This window comes from Copadichromis virginalis, linkage group LG18 (genome assembly GCF_057382275.1).
Source record: "Copadichromis virginalis isolate Kocher_CV1m ecotype Utaka linkage group LG18, C_Virginalis_male_GT1.1, whole genome shotgun sequence".
Classification (NCBI taxonomy): domain Eukaryota; kingdom Metazoa; phylum Chordata; class Actinopteri; order Cichliformes; family Cichlidae; genus Copadichromis; species Copadichromis virginalis.
The window spans coordinates 6629624-6643236 of NC_140635.1; the positions used below are offsets into that span (position 1 = coordinate 6629624).

Below are 13613 nucleotides of genomic sequence, written 5' to 3' on the forward strand. Positions count from 1 at the left end.
TTTTCTTTAACCTTTATTCATATGGGAAGAGTTGATGTGGCACATGTGCATCTTTTCCACATCATGCTCTTTGATTTTCTTCTTTCTTATTTAGTGGCTTGGATAAAAAAGGCCTGTGTCAGGAGCAAATTTAGTATGCACTCTATTTTTGACTTCTTGTGAATCTGTGTCTTTTTACCTGCGAGTTTCTTAGTTTCATATAGCAACTATGCTATGCTAACATTCTAATAATTAAAAAAGATTTTTAAAAAAACTTTTTCAGATTGCTTTTAAATGCTGACATCAATGTTAATAATGATTCCTTCCCTCCCAGACAGACCTTTGTTTTGATCGAATGGATTGTGTCTTAAAATCAATTTAAAAAGACTTAAAGCTCTTTAGAGATTGGTACTCCATCATGCTGAACATATACTGTATATCCACCCTTATTTATTGTCAGATCTAATGCAGTAGTTGATCTAGATGACTCCAAACCTTAGATTTGCCAAAAAGCATTTCATTCATGAGTTATACTTTCATTATAAATTAATCGAGAAGGCAGCAAAAGCCAGTATGGATTTCCTGGAAAGATAATTTTTTCATTTGCTGCATTACAATATCTGCTGTTTGGCACAGCACTGGGGTTTTGGATGACCTTGAATACACTAACAATAGGGGTTTCGCTTAAAAGCATCTAATAGACTGCATGGATTCAGTGCCACTGAGCAGAAACAAGATGTAATGTCTTTAGTAAAAGACTCAGTGGAACCCAACTGTTACAGAGTCCCAAGTAATGCACGACCGTACAGCATGGCTGCTTTGCATTCAGTGCACTTAGCGTACATGCTCGTAAACAAGCAAAAAGTTGAAGGTGGAAGGCTGTTCACTCGTGAGTGGTCACGATTTTGAATCAAAGAAGAAAGAGAGGGAACGCCAACCACTCTTTAGTAGGCTTTGAGTGATATTAGTGCCAAAGGCATTAGCATGTGTTGTTTGGTGTTTCTGTCAGTTTAGTCAAAGCTGGAAAATACGCATCAGACTGGCATGCTGATGATAAACCAAAGTCATTAAAGTGATGAAGTGTGTATAGTTAAAATCAGTAGAAAAAGAAAAAAGAAAAGAAAGAAAGAAAGAAAGAAAGAAAGAAAGAAAGAAAGAAAGAAAAAGATACTCGTGTTTGTATGGACACTGCTCCGGGATGGGGGAGGTGTTGGCACTGTAAATCTGCACTGTTCACACTCTAAACCTGTCCCGAGTTATATTCTTCCTTCACATTATTTTATTTTATTTTATTTTTTTTTAAGCTCTAATTGGCTCTCGGAGGGAAGCCATTTTGAGGCAGTTTTAATTACATCATAAAAAAATTTGCTGCAGCTGCAAAGTTCACCGTGTGCAGTTGTTCTGGTATGAATGCTGTTGATCATGTGTGACAAAACGCCCACAATTCGGTGTGATTGAGCGGATTGAACACAAAAAATGGAGCTCAGAGGATGTAGCAAAAACAGGAAATCGGGCAAACTGGTGTAGTTAGCAGCCAGAAGGATATTTATGGGGCCTATTTTGGTCTTTTATTAAAGATTTGACATTGGGTAGTTTGTGTGGTGCCATAAAACCCCCTGTGTGAGCTGTGACAACAGTCTGTGTGTCTTTCTCAATACTTCGCGGGGCGATCGTGGCTCAAGAGTTGGGAGTTCGCCTTAATCGGAAGGTTGCCGGTTCGAGCCCCGGCTTGGACAGTCGTTGTGTCCTTGGGCAAGACACTTCACCCGTTGCCTACTGGTGGTGGTCAGATGGCCCGGTGGCGGCAGTGTTTGGCAGCCTTGCCCCAGGGTGGCTGTGGCTACAATGTAGCTTGCCATCACCAGTGTGTGAATGTGTGGGTGACTGGTTGTGTAAAGCGCTTTGGGGTCCTTAGGGACTAGTAAAGTGCCATACAAATACAGGCCATTTTACTTTTTCGCATTTAAATGTTAAAACAATAAAATATATCCTGTCCTTAACACTAGTGAGCATCATTCATAAAGGGACGTGCAGCCTTTAGTGTGGTCTATACCTCCAACTACTCAGAACACATCAGGAAAGTTAGTCATGCCAAAAACATCTCCAACAGGGTCATTCAAGGTCGTAATGGGACACCTCATCATACAATAATGCAGTTATCACACAGCTAACTATTTAATACATTAATCATTTGATACAGAATATCGATTAAAGTGGTGTTATTACGAGATAAGATGATTTACAACCCTGAACTAACAGCACTGCAGATCTGTAACCAGAGACACACGGCTAAATCTGATAAATCCACTTAGCCTCCATCCATAAATCAAACATTTGAATAAATAAGAGTAATACTGTAAAACTCTCCAGAATTACTTCTCAGTGTTCTCCATTGACTCAGGAACCCTGAGAAATATTTCTACATACACTGGAAAGTAAAAATCCACATGGGAATGGATGCCAACGTCAGTTATGCTTATGTAATGATAAGTAATGATAACTGACGCTGGGATGCCCTTATTGTGACTAGTTTTAATAATGACATGTGAAAGGGCTGTTGATCTTTTTTTATTGACAATTTAATTATTTAATATATAAAATGTCATCAGGACCACTCAAAATAGTTTTAAACCCTAACCCAAAAGCTGCCTTCAACTTAAAAACAACAAACTTAGATGCTAAATACTTACATACTAAACTTAAAACGTGCTAAAAACAAGGCTGCTGCAAAGCACTGACACTGCAAGTCTAAAAATAAAAGCAGCACTTGAGACTTTACTTAACTGTAGGTCAGTGCTTCCTCTAACAGCTTCTAGTACGCACTTCTTTTAAATCCAAGCGTGTTTATGTTTCCCCACCACCGCCCGCAGCGCCGTCAGAATCCCCGGGCCAGGCATCGAAGCACCTTAATAATCTGCACACATTTATGAGACTGTGTCCGAGCCCATAGATCATTGTCAGCGTGCCGACCTACGAGAACATCAGACAGATCAGATACGGACTAATGAAGGCCTGCTCACATTACCTCCACCGTCAATCAAACACGGGGTCAGTTAATCATCTGCGTCTCTCTCATTAAGAAACACAGATACCCACAGAGTTTTGGTCCAGGTCTCCTGTTGTAGTCACTGTCCTTGTAGGCTCGTGCAGGTGATGTATGGCTTAAAATAGTACAAAGCAAAGGATGTGCCAGGTAACTGTTCCTTTACAAATTTACTCAATTATTAGATGATTTTATTTATTTATTATTTAGATTTTATTAACCGGGTTTATTTGAAAGCCTGCTTAATTTCCAATGCAGAAGGCTTATTTCTGTACTACCTATAAACCTCGGCAGGTTCAAAATGACAGCAAAACTTCAGCTATTGTTAGACTAACAGGTTGTCTGACTTAAGGAAAGATTCTAGTTACAGCATTCAAAGAGGTTGGATATGAGACAGGAAGACAAAAGCAATTATACACCCACAACCAAATCAGCCAATTGGGCAAACAGAAACAAAGATTCCCCCAAGGCCCGTCTCCAAGCTGCATTCAATTTGAAAGAGATTGATTTGAATATAACCTGTTGTGTGTTGAACCATCTCATGAGCCAGGCAAATGTTACACCTGTGGCAGGTGAGCTACACAGCCTTTTTTGCATGGCTGGGTCTAAATTTCTCAATACTGAGACTATCTTATACAATCCTTATTTCTCTGAAGCCCACTATTTAAATCAAGAGATTACTGTCTTTTTTAGCCAATTTTCTTCTGATTGGCCGCCCCTCCCAAAGAATGAGCAGGTGGGCAGACCAGACAGAGTTGTGTTCCTGAAATAACTTTATTAAGGATATGTCCTTAGAAATCAGAGAAGAGCTTTCTGAAGGGTGAGCTTTTAATAACAGGGTGTACTTCCACACATGTTGACCTTATTTCAATCTTTGGTAGAGTCCATCTCTGAAACAGGATACATGTTACAGAAAATGAGAAAAAGCACAGCAGAGTTTAAGCATGTTGCTGATTGGAAAACACTTCTGACACAACGCTAAAACCAAGGAAAATGTACTCTAAAGACTGTTTCTCATCATTTTTCAGTAAAACAAGTCATCCAACACTGTAAACGCATTAAAACAGTGCACGCTATTTTAATGTCGAGTATACCCCTCTGCTTGGCCTAAAAACCCAGTCAAATAAAGGGTTGAACACTAAATTAGCACATGTATCTTTCTCTTTTTTAAAGGAATATGCCCTCCAAAAACACTACGATTTTTTAAAAAAATGTTGCCCATTCTGAGAAATCAAAATATAATCTTATTTTATAAAATTTATTGAAAGAGTAGAAAAGGCAACCACCTTCATCATTCTCAATATTGCTAACTTAAATGCCATTTGAAAAAATGAAAAAGTTCACCTTTAAAGATATTTCAAAAAACAGCCAATTGTGTTACACGTGATGGTTATCGCAGAATACCACAATGCTATTTTACCGTATAGCAACATCTTTAAATCTTTAACTTCACAGTCTTAAACTTTTGTCTTTGAGTTTCTTTACATCCACACATGAAGTGCTGCGTTGATAGTTTTTTGATGTATGTTCAAAACAAAACTGAGGAAATTAGATCGAAACATTATATGCCACAAAATAATCAGTAGCATTTAAACATGTCAGATAAGGTCACAGATAGTTTTAACTGTAACATGAGGGTTTTAGTTCTGCACATCTTTGTTCTGGATTATCAAAAACTGTGTGTTTTTCCTTCCTCTTGTATCAAGTGGCACAGTCATTCCTTACAGCTCACTAAAGGTCCTGCTGGGAGTTGTGTAGAGAAGACGCAGACTGAAAGTTCGATGTGGTGTCAATATTTCATTGTGGTCACGTATCCAGAAAATGACAGTTTGCTCAGGCGTATGAAGATATTGTACTTGCTGCTAAGAAACTGAGCGGCATAGTTTGCCAAAACCTTTTTATAAAGCTTTTTTTTTAATGTATTCAGGAGAAGCTTGCTGAGCATGCATGCTGTTTTTCCACCAACATCCTGGAAGCTGGCCAGCATTCAGCAGTTGGTTGTTAAGTGTCTGGTTCTTTCACCATTCCTGCCCAGGTGTTTACAGCCAGTCGGAAGGATTTCAGTTTTGCTCAAAATGTCTTTTAGTTTTATTCTTTTTGTTGTGAGTTTGCTGTTTTTTCGTGTGTTTTGTTTGGTTTTTTACTAACTTGTGATTTACAGGAGCATGACTACACAAGTTGTCACTGAAAGTTGTTTATGAAGGTCAGAATACACTAAGCCCAATTTTAATAGCAAATCCCATTTTCTGTTGCTTGAATCCACTCTTTACTCACATTCACTCATTATGCCCACAGTGGCCCTTTTTCATTTTTATGATTTTAAGCCTTTTAGATTTTAGAGGACAAAAAGAGAAATAATAAGAACACTCACAAATACACATTATAAAGAAGGCAGGATTTTTTTGGAAGGAAATGCTAATTAACACGATGAAACTAACGGTTCTTAATGAGCTCAGGAATGTTACACTCATATGTACAGAACCCTCAAGTCATTAAATAAGCTTCATTGTTCCGCTGGCAAAAGTTTGGACTGTCAACTTTGATTCTGAGAACTTATGACTGACTTCAAGTGATGGCCATGTGACCTAAAACACTGCTTTTTAAATGTGAATTACCTATGTATATGGGGTAGCTGGTGTTTTGCAGCTACTCTAGTTTTAGGCAGTGCTGACGTTAGTCCATTTCTCCATCATATCCATTTTGTGCTACAGTTGTTGCTTGCCAAGAGCTTCAGCCTTTCTGGGATGTACTGTGTTATTCTTCAGCTGTCTGTTTTTTCCATCACAATCAATCACTTTACAGAAGAAGTGATACACTATTTCGCCAGGGTTAATTTTTCCTCTGAAATGAGGAAGACAGACATGGTACAAAAGGGTACCAGCCAGTGCTAACTTGTTAACATGCTAAATTCAGTTCATTCCAGTGTTATTTTTATAACACCAAATGACAACAATGGTCACCTCAAGATGCTTAATATTGTATGGGAAAGACCCTAACATAATACAGGGAAACCCCAACAATCAGACAAGCCTCTATGAGCAAGCACTATGGCAACAGTGAGAAGGAAAAAAAAACCCTTTAACAGGAAGAAATCTCCAGCAGAACCAGGCTCAGGGAGGGGCGGGGCCATCTGCCCTGGCCGGTTGAGGGTGAAGGGAGGGAGACAGGAGCCAGAGATTAATCAGTAGCTGTCTCTGTCACATAATAAATAAACCTCTTTGAAATAAGATCAGAGTGATTAATTCTTCACTTGCTTAGTTGATTTTACTGTTCAGTTATTTTAAAAACCAACCATGGTGTGTACTGTACTATTAGCTGTTGCTCTAATAATTAGTCCCTGGGCAGCAATTATGAAGAAACCAATGAGTGTTAACCAGCCACAACTTTATTTGACATGTGTCAAATAAAGGTCGGTTCAAAAGCTTGCTAAGATTCTGATAATAATAGTGACCACAACTGCAACACAGCAGCATACGAAAACATTAAACTCAGCTACCACCATTACTGTTCATCAAAGAGAAACAACCTCATCAGATGCAACTGCAGCAAAAGCAAGCTCTCAGTCTGTCTCCATGTTTTAGTGGGGTTTTTATTTTACCGTTTACAAACTGTCAGGTGTATTTATTCACTTCCCTTTGAAGGTAGCATGCTACAGCAAGGCAACATTATCTGCTGTTAGTTCTAATTATATCAGTAGTGTTAAGATATTTCAAACAAATTTGTCAGCCAAGTGTCGTAAGTCATGCATGAGTAAAATACTACTAGGCCCCACCTACGTGACGGCAGTGACTAATCTGTAGCGCCTTCCTTCCCGTAGGAGCTGTGTCGGCAGCGCATGGCAGTCAAGCCCCCAGCCGAGCGTCCGGAGCCCATCTCCTCCAGGATCAACAGCGTCTCTTCTCAGTTCAGCGATGGCGGTCAAGCCGTCAGCCCCTCGGCACGGAGCAGCATTTCCTCCTGGAGCGAAGAGCCCGCCCACTCAAATATGGACATCTCAACCGGTCACATGATCCTGGTGAGTTTCCAGCTGAGCAGTTTTGATGTAATCATCACACAATACAATGTGAAATATGTCGAAAGCAGCTCACTTTTTCACCACTAACAGCCCTGCAAACATATTTCATGTGAAAATAAAAATACTGGATCTGAATGAAATTGTCAAATGACGAACAAACTTTAGTCCACTACAGTTTTTAACTAATTGGCACTGCTGGGTAATAGAGCTATCATTTTTAGAAATAGAAATTGTAGTTACCTCAATTTGTTATAGTATTCCTAATCCTTATTAGTAAAGAAAAAAAATACATTAGTGTAACTGATTTTTTTGTTTTGTTTTCTGTAAAGTTCATAATTTATCTTTATTTTAAATAGAGTACCTTTCTTTATAACACCAACACACGTGCACCCTATATTACACACCCAGAGCTGATGAAATCAGTTTATTTTAAAAAGAAAAGAAAATAGAGAAGAATAACACTAGGCAATGGATCCCTTGGTTAAACTAAATGTGCCCACATCTCGAGTGGTTTAGCTTTTCATCCAGCAGAGCCTGTGTTGTGCTTTTTGGTGTTCGTGTTTCTACGAATGTGAATGAAAAATGCATCAAAATAACGAACAAAATGAGATTGTTGCAACTTATTTCTGTAAGTTGCTCTTAAAATAATAACCTTATGTTAGGCTATCGTCAAAATGTTCAATTAAATTAATTCTAGGAACCAACACTGCAGCTCCTGTGCCAAGTGAAAATGACGTCAGTGGCCCAAATAAGATGTCCAATATTGATCGTTCAGAGAAAACAATGAAAACTTCAGTCGGATTCAGTTGGATTATCAAAGTAGGTTAATTTCCCCGAGAAGGAGTTTACAAAATAATATTTAGAGTAAATTTCTGTTCTAATTATTCTATTAATAGGATGTTTTTTATCTTCCATTTTTATCATCTTGCCTCCCACTTGGTTTACCATTTTAACCAGTCTTTTAAACTCAAACTACTACAAACTACTTAATTTTATATTCCGTACTGATAATTTCCCCTCTCTCACACACACACACACACACACACAGTCACACACACACACACACACACACACACACACACACACACGCACACACACACGCACACACACACACACACACACACACACACAGACTTTTATCCTCTTGTATCTCTCTCTCTCTCATCTTTCTTCTTGTCTTTTTTTTTGTTTTTGCACATCTCATTACACCCACAGTTTCTATAAGCAGTCTTATTTCCCTCTTCAATACAGCAGATGAAAATCTCTATTGAACCTTGGTCGCTTTCTGCCAAGCGCCATCATAATTGCGATACATACCTACTCACTTCAACAACCCACCACCCACGGCACCACCACCTCCTCATCCCAACTCCCCCACCCTGCCTCCACCTCTCTCTCCTCTCTCTCCATGCAATATGAGGCTGCCGGCAAGATGTGAAAGAGCGGCCTTTTTGATGTGTTCAATAGGCACAAAGATACTAATTACCCCAGAGAGTTGCACCAGAGTTGTGTTCAGGAGAGATGACTCCCTCTGCAGCCCTTTGCTGCTGCAGAGTGTCTCTGTTGTTTTACACAAGCGTACAGCCAAGCTAAAACGTTTGGCAAACGCACCCACAGTATATAATGCATGCATATAAAAAGCTTAGGTCACATACAGATGAAAATAGATTTGAGTTTTGACAACAAGGTCTGAACTTCTGCAGGTATGTTTACTTTATCTCCGTGAGATGAATCCATATCTGCAGAGGTGTCACCGCTGGAGAGTGGCATGAAATAAAGTGTTTGTCAAGCATTCAGTCAGTGTGTGGGCCACAGTCTGGTCAGGATGATTGCTGAAATTGTTCAATCATAGCAACAAATGTATAAAACGATGAGAGGGAACCAAGGAGACAGACTAAGTGACTCTAATGTGTCTATGATGATTAATTTTGTGTAGGTGATGGAGATGAATGCAAATTTTAAAAGCCTCTTCAGAGCAAATTCAAAAAGTGTAAGTGGACTTTTTCATCACAACATTTCATACATATAATATGGTGCTTTTTCTTTTTAGAACAAGAGACCCTCATCCCCATAAAATTAATTTAAACCTTTAAATTGTTAAATTCTAAATTCACTAATAACGATTTTCCTTTTCCAAAAGAAGTCTATAAGGAGTCAAAAAGTATTATTGTTTTTAACCCAATCTTAAAATCAGGAAGGAAAACAGAGGATATTTGATGACTTGGATAAAAATCATTACCTACTCTTCAACAAATGAATGTGTCCTGAGGGAGAGGTGATAGGTTGGTGGGTTTAAATGAGCAACAGTAGACTATGGGGTGCCTGTTATGAAATCATTTTTAGACCAAACATGGTGGGAAAAAAAATATGTTAAAGAAATCTTCCCATTCAAAGTCTGAAGCATTAAACTGATGAATGTAGACAAGTAAGACTGCAGTTTTTAGGTGATATGCCAATGCCATGTTGTCGAACTGTGATTTGCAAAGTTTACACTCTAACTTTTGGACATGTATACCAATAAAATCCTTGGTCAGCATCTGTGATCTAGTGTCAGTTAGAAGCTGCCTTAGGTTAAGTAGGTCCAAAGTTTTGGGGGAATTTTCTGGTTTGGTGCTCCTGCTACCAAAATACACCATGATGTTGCTCTTTCTTCTTCTAAAAGTAACACCAGGGATGTTCCAGACAAAGAGAATTGGGCTAAGTCAGACCATACTGACTAAACACTCTAATTCCTCTAATTACAAGCAATGGTTTTACTCAGATGCAGTTGGGATTAGGAAATAATTGCACTTGCTTTAGTTGAGCGATTAGTTATGACGTAGATTTTTGATAACCAATTCATTTCAGTTTTATTTATGTTACCGAATCACAACAGCAGTCGCCTCAAGGTGCTTTGTATATTTATAAATATATATGAAGATATAAAACTTACACCCGCTGAATTAATATGTATACGTACACATACAGGAACAACTCTGGGTTTTTGCAGTATTTTGTGATACCAGCAATACTGTCAGAATAATGATAGAAGCATCCTCTGCTACATCCAGAACGGTGGATTTTCAAAGATCACGATGTTTTATTCATCTAACAAATGTATGCAGTCAGATATGCTTTTACTGTGCCCATTTAATAATGGTTGCTGTTTAGTCGTTGGAGTATAAACATAAAATGTAACTCAAATGGACTCCTTTTAATTGCATCTATGCTGTTTAATAATAGTAAACCTTTCCCAGTGGACTGGGTTTATTAGGAGCCTTCTGTGTAGACGAGGAGTTGATGTCTCATTTAACTTGAAGTCCATGTTGTTGTTTCCACTGAGGAAATAAAACCGATAGGACACTGAGGATTCTGGTAGTTTGTAAGTCACAGCGTGCTCATCAACACGGGCCGTGATAATGTTGGTTTTTAGTTAATGTTAGCAGGCTGTGAGCTTTTTCAGTTATGTCATTTCCTTTTAATCCACTTCAGTTTTGGCCTGAGAGAGAAAAGAGCAGAGAGATTGAAAACAGAGAGAGCAGATGTATCGTATTACACAGACTGGCCTGGAAGTGTGCTTCAGCACCTTGGACAGCTCCACGGTCTCAGTGAAACAAACTGTAGCTCTGAGTTGTCCAAGCTGACTCCATCTAATAATACCAGTGTCATGTAGAAAAAAATTATTTTTTCAAAATGTCAGGAAATCAAGGAAGGAACATGATAGTTTTAAACCAGCCCGCTACTCTTTGAAACCGAAAGGTCAGATTGTTTTCTCAACCCAAGTTCTCCGGGTGGAGAAAAGTTCAAAAAGCAAAAAGCCACTTACCAATTTTCTTAACCGTTTTTTTCTTCATGCCCCTCCCATCTTTCATTCTTCTTCTTTGTTTTTTTTACCGTTTACCCAATTTTCCTGCTTTTTCATCCACGCAGCTTTTTATTGCATATTCTTCTTACCCTATTGCCTTTTTTTGTGTTTACTCTTCATCCTTTTCCACTGCTTTCCCAATTCTGTTCTGCCTTTTTCTTGTCCACCATTTTGAAAAGTGCCTACTTGTGACTTCTCATACTTTTGTTTTGCAGTGACAACTGTAAAACAAAACAATAACAAAAGAAAACAAATCACAGTTAGCTCATTTGAATTTCACACCATGATGTGGGACCTGAGTAGCAAATTTGATGGCAACAAACCTGGGTTACAGTCGGTATGTTTCGGGAAAAGTTGAGTCGTTCGGTGAACCGTCACAGCAGGAGATCAAATCCATTACTAAGCAAGACAAGTTTGGCTCTGCTTTGAAAAAGTAAATATTTATATCTAATGCCCAGCCATGCACTCAAGTGAGGCAACTGTTGAGTGATTAATAAAAATCACCAGCTTCAAAAAAAGGAATAACGTGACTGCTCGTGAGCTGCAGTGCCCCTCCTCTCCACCAGCCCTCCCACCTCCCTACAAAAATTAATTGCCTCTCGTAAACCCCTGGCAAATTCCATGTCATCATCCACCCACTGATTTTAATTTGAGGCGAAACAGCTTTCACCATCTTATCTACGTTAATGTATTACTTGGTCCCATGTGACTGGGACCGAGATCCCCCCCCCCCCCCCCTTGCCCCCAACACCTCCCCCACATCCTCTCTGCTTGTGTCTTAAGAGGATTAGGCGACTCTATATATAAAGCACATTATCTTGTCGTTTGTTGCTGGCCAAGTAAGTGTTATAGATTATGCTGCAGCGGAGGCCTCCGTCGAGATTAGCCATGCTGGGAATCTGTTGTGGTTTTCGTAGCTCACCATCAGGCCAGCTGGGATGTGATCTGTAGAGTTGATAGGTCACAGGGCAATAGCTGGAGGATGAATGTGCGTCGGGAAATGGATGTTAAATCACTCTAATGTGGTCTGCCGAGGAGGAGGAAGAAGCATTCAGCTGCGGAGAAGTTAGCCTCGTGTCAGGATGATGTCAGCTTTTAACTAAAAATAAGATAGCTGCCTCTGTGTGAAAGATGGATGAAAAAAAAAAAGATGGATGTCGATGGATTGGTTATGATGCATTATGTGTTTGTGTTGAGTTCACAAATGGGAAGATTGTTGCCTGAATTGTTGCAAAATACTTAGAGCATGAAATTTCATTAGTTCTTAATTGGACCCTCAGCATTAATTGTATCTGCAAATAGACTTAAGTTTTAAAGTTACTTACTTGTTGAAGTGGCACCTTGTTCTAAAATGTATATAATGCAACATCGATCCATCTTTTCTTGTCCTCATGAAAGCTTTGGAAGCCTTTTTGTACTTCCTACACCGATGCAGAATGCATCAGATATAAAGAAGACTCTTTTAAGACATTTAGATTAGCTCTTAAAAGCCTCATCACTGGCGCTGATAGCACCTTATGTAAGATGTTTGTTCCAGTATGACACCATTAGTGCAGGAAGAAGGTGCTGTTCCACAAGGAGAAAAAAATCTCTGTAACAAGTCTCTTATTCTTGGTTTTAACAGCTAAATTTACGAGTTCAGCTACATTTTCAAAGTAAAAGTGCAGATTCTGCAGATGGTCAGTGTGAAGCTAACCTCCAGTCAATAATAATTCATCATCGGCACAGAAACTGTTATTACCGTTAAATAAATATAGTCAGGTAATATGTATTCTGCTCTAACATGAAGTGGAGCATAAAATAGAAATGCTGAAGTAGAGCACAGGTCCCCTGAAATTGCACTCGAAGTGGCTTCGATAAATGTGTTTTCCACAACTGGATACCCTTCCCTGCTGAGTAACAGTATCCCACAGTGATTTCTTTCCACCCACTTCCCCTTTCTTTTCACTCTCTTTCGATCCAAAATGGCTGCTGCATTACGTCAACCTCCCTATGCGACCAGCTTTCATGCTCCCATTTCCTACAGGTGCTTAGGTGGCGCGTCAGAGCCACAATGGCGGCTCGAGCAGAGTCTTATTGCGTAGCGGGTTTTATTGAGCACCTTTGGCAGCTGTAAACCCCCCCCCCCCCCCCCTCCCCTCTGCAGTAAGGGGATTATTCAGTCTTTGGCCGACACATGGTGATCTCAGCACCTCCTGATTGGATTGCAATAATCCCTTTACACAGCCACAAAACCCTATTACTCTGGCATTAGAGAAGGAGAGAGAGGGGCAGGGGGTAGAGGGCAGTTGGGGGGAGGCATCAGATTTGGACTCTGTGTGTGTGTCTTCTGTAGGACTGTGTGTCTTTCTGCACCCTAAGTTATATACGTGCTTTCTATGTGCATGTGTATATTCTGTCATTTTGTGTGTGTATTTGAGTGTTTGCTTAGTGTGTGTATCTTGTTGCCTGCGTATGTTTCTTTTGTGTCTTTGCAGTATGTGGGTGAACTATTTTTTGTACATGTGACCTTACGAAAACCTTTATGTGTGGTTTCTACTTCAGATGTGTGTATGTGCATTTTCTTTGTGTGCCTTTTGATGGATCGGGCCTCCCGCTGTTGATAAGCGGCTGCGTGCAGGTGGAGGGTCGCAGCTTGTGACCTCCTGTTACATCATTGCTGCTTTTAGCAGCTCTGAGACAAATTTAATAGAGAGCTGATACTACAAGGAAAGTCTGTGTGTTTCAGTAGG

At 39.5% G+C, this 13613-nt stretch overlaps 1 protein-coding gene across 1 annotated transcript in view; it reads left to right on the forward strand.

The window, feature by feature from the left end:
- LOC146687138 (receptor-type tyrosine-protein phosphatase N2-like) overlaps window positions 1–13613 on the forward strand; it is a 217768-nt gene that overhangs the window by 165835 nt on the left and 38320 nt on the right. The window contains exon 14 of the mRNA XM_085439918.1: window positions 6840–7037. Within this exon, the coding sequence (XP_085296044.1) occupies window positions 6840–7037 (198 nt within the window). The remainder of the gene's footprint in view (window positions 1–6839; window positions 7038–13613) is intronic.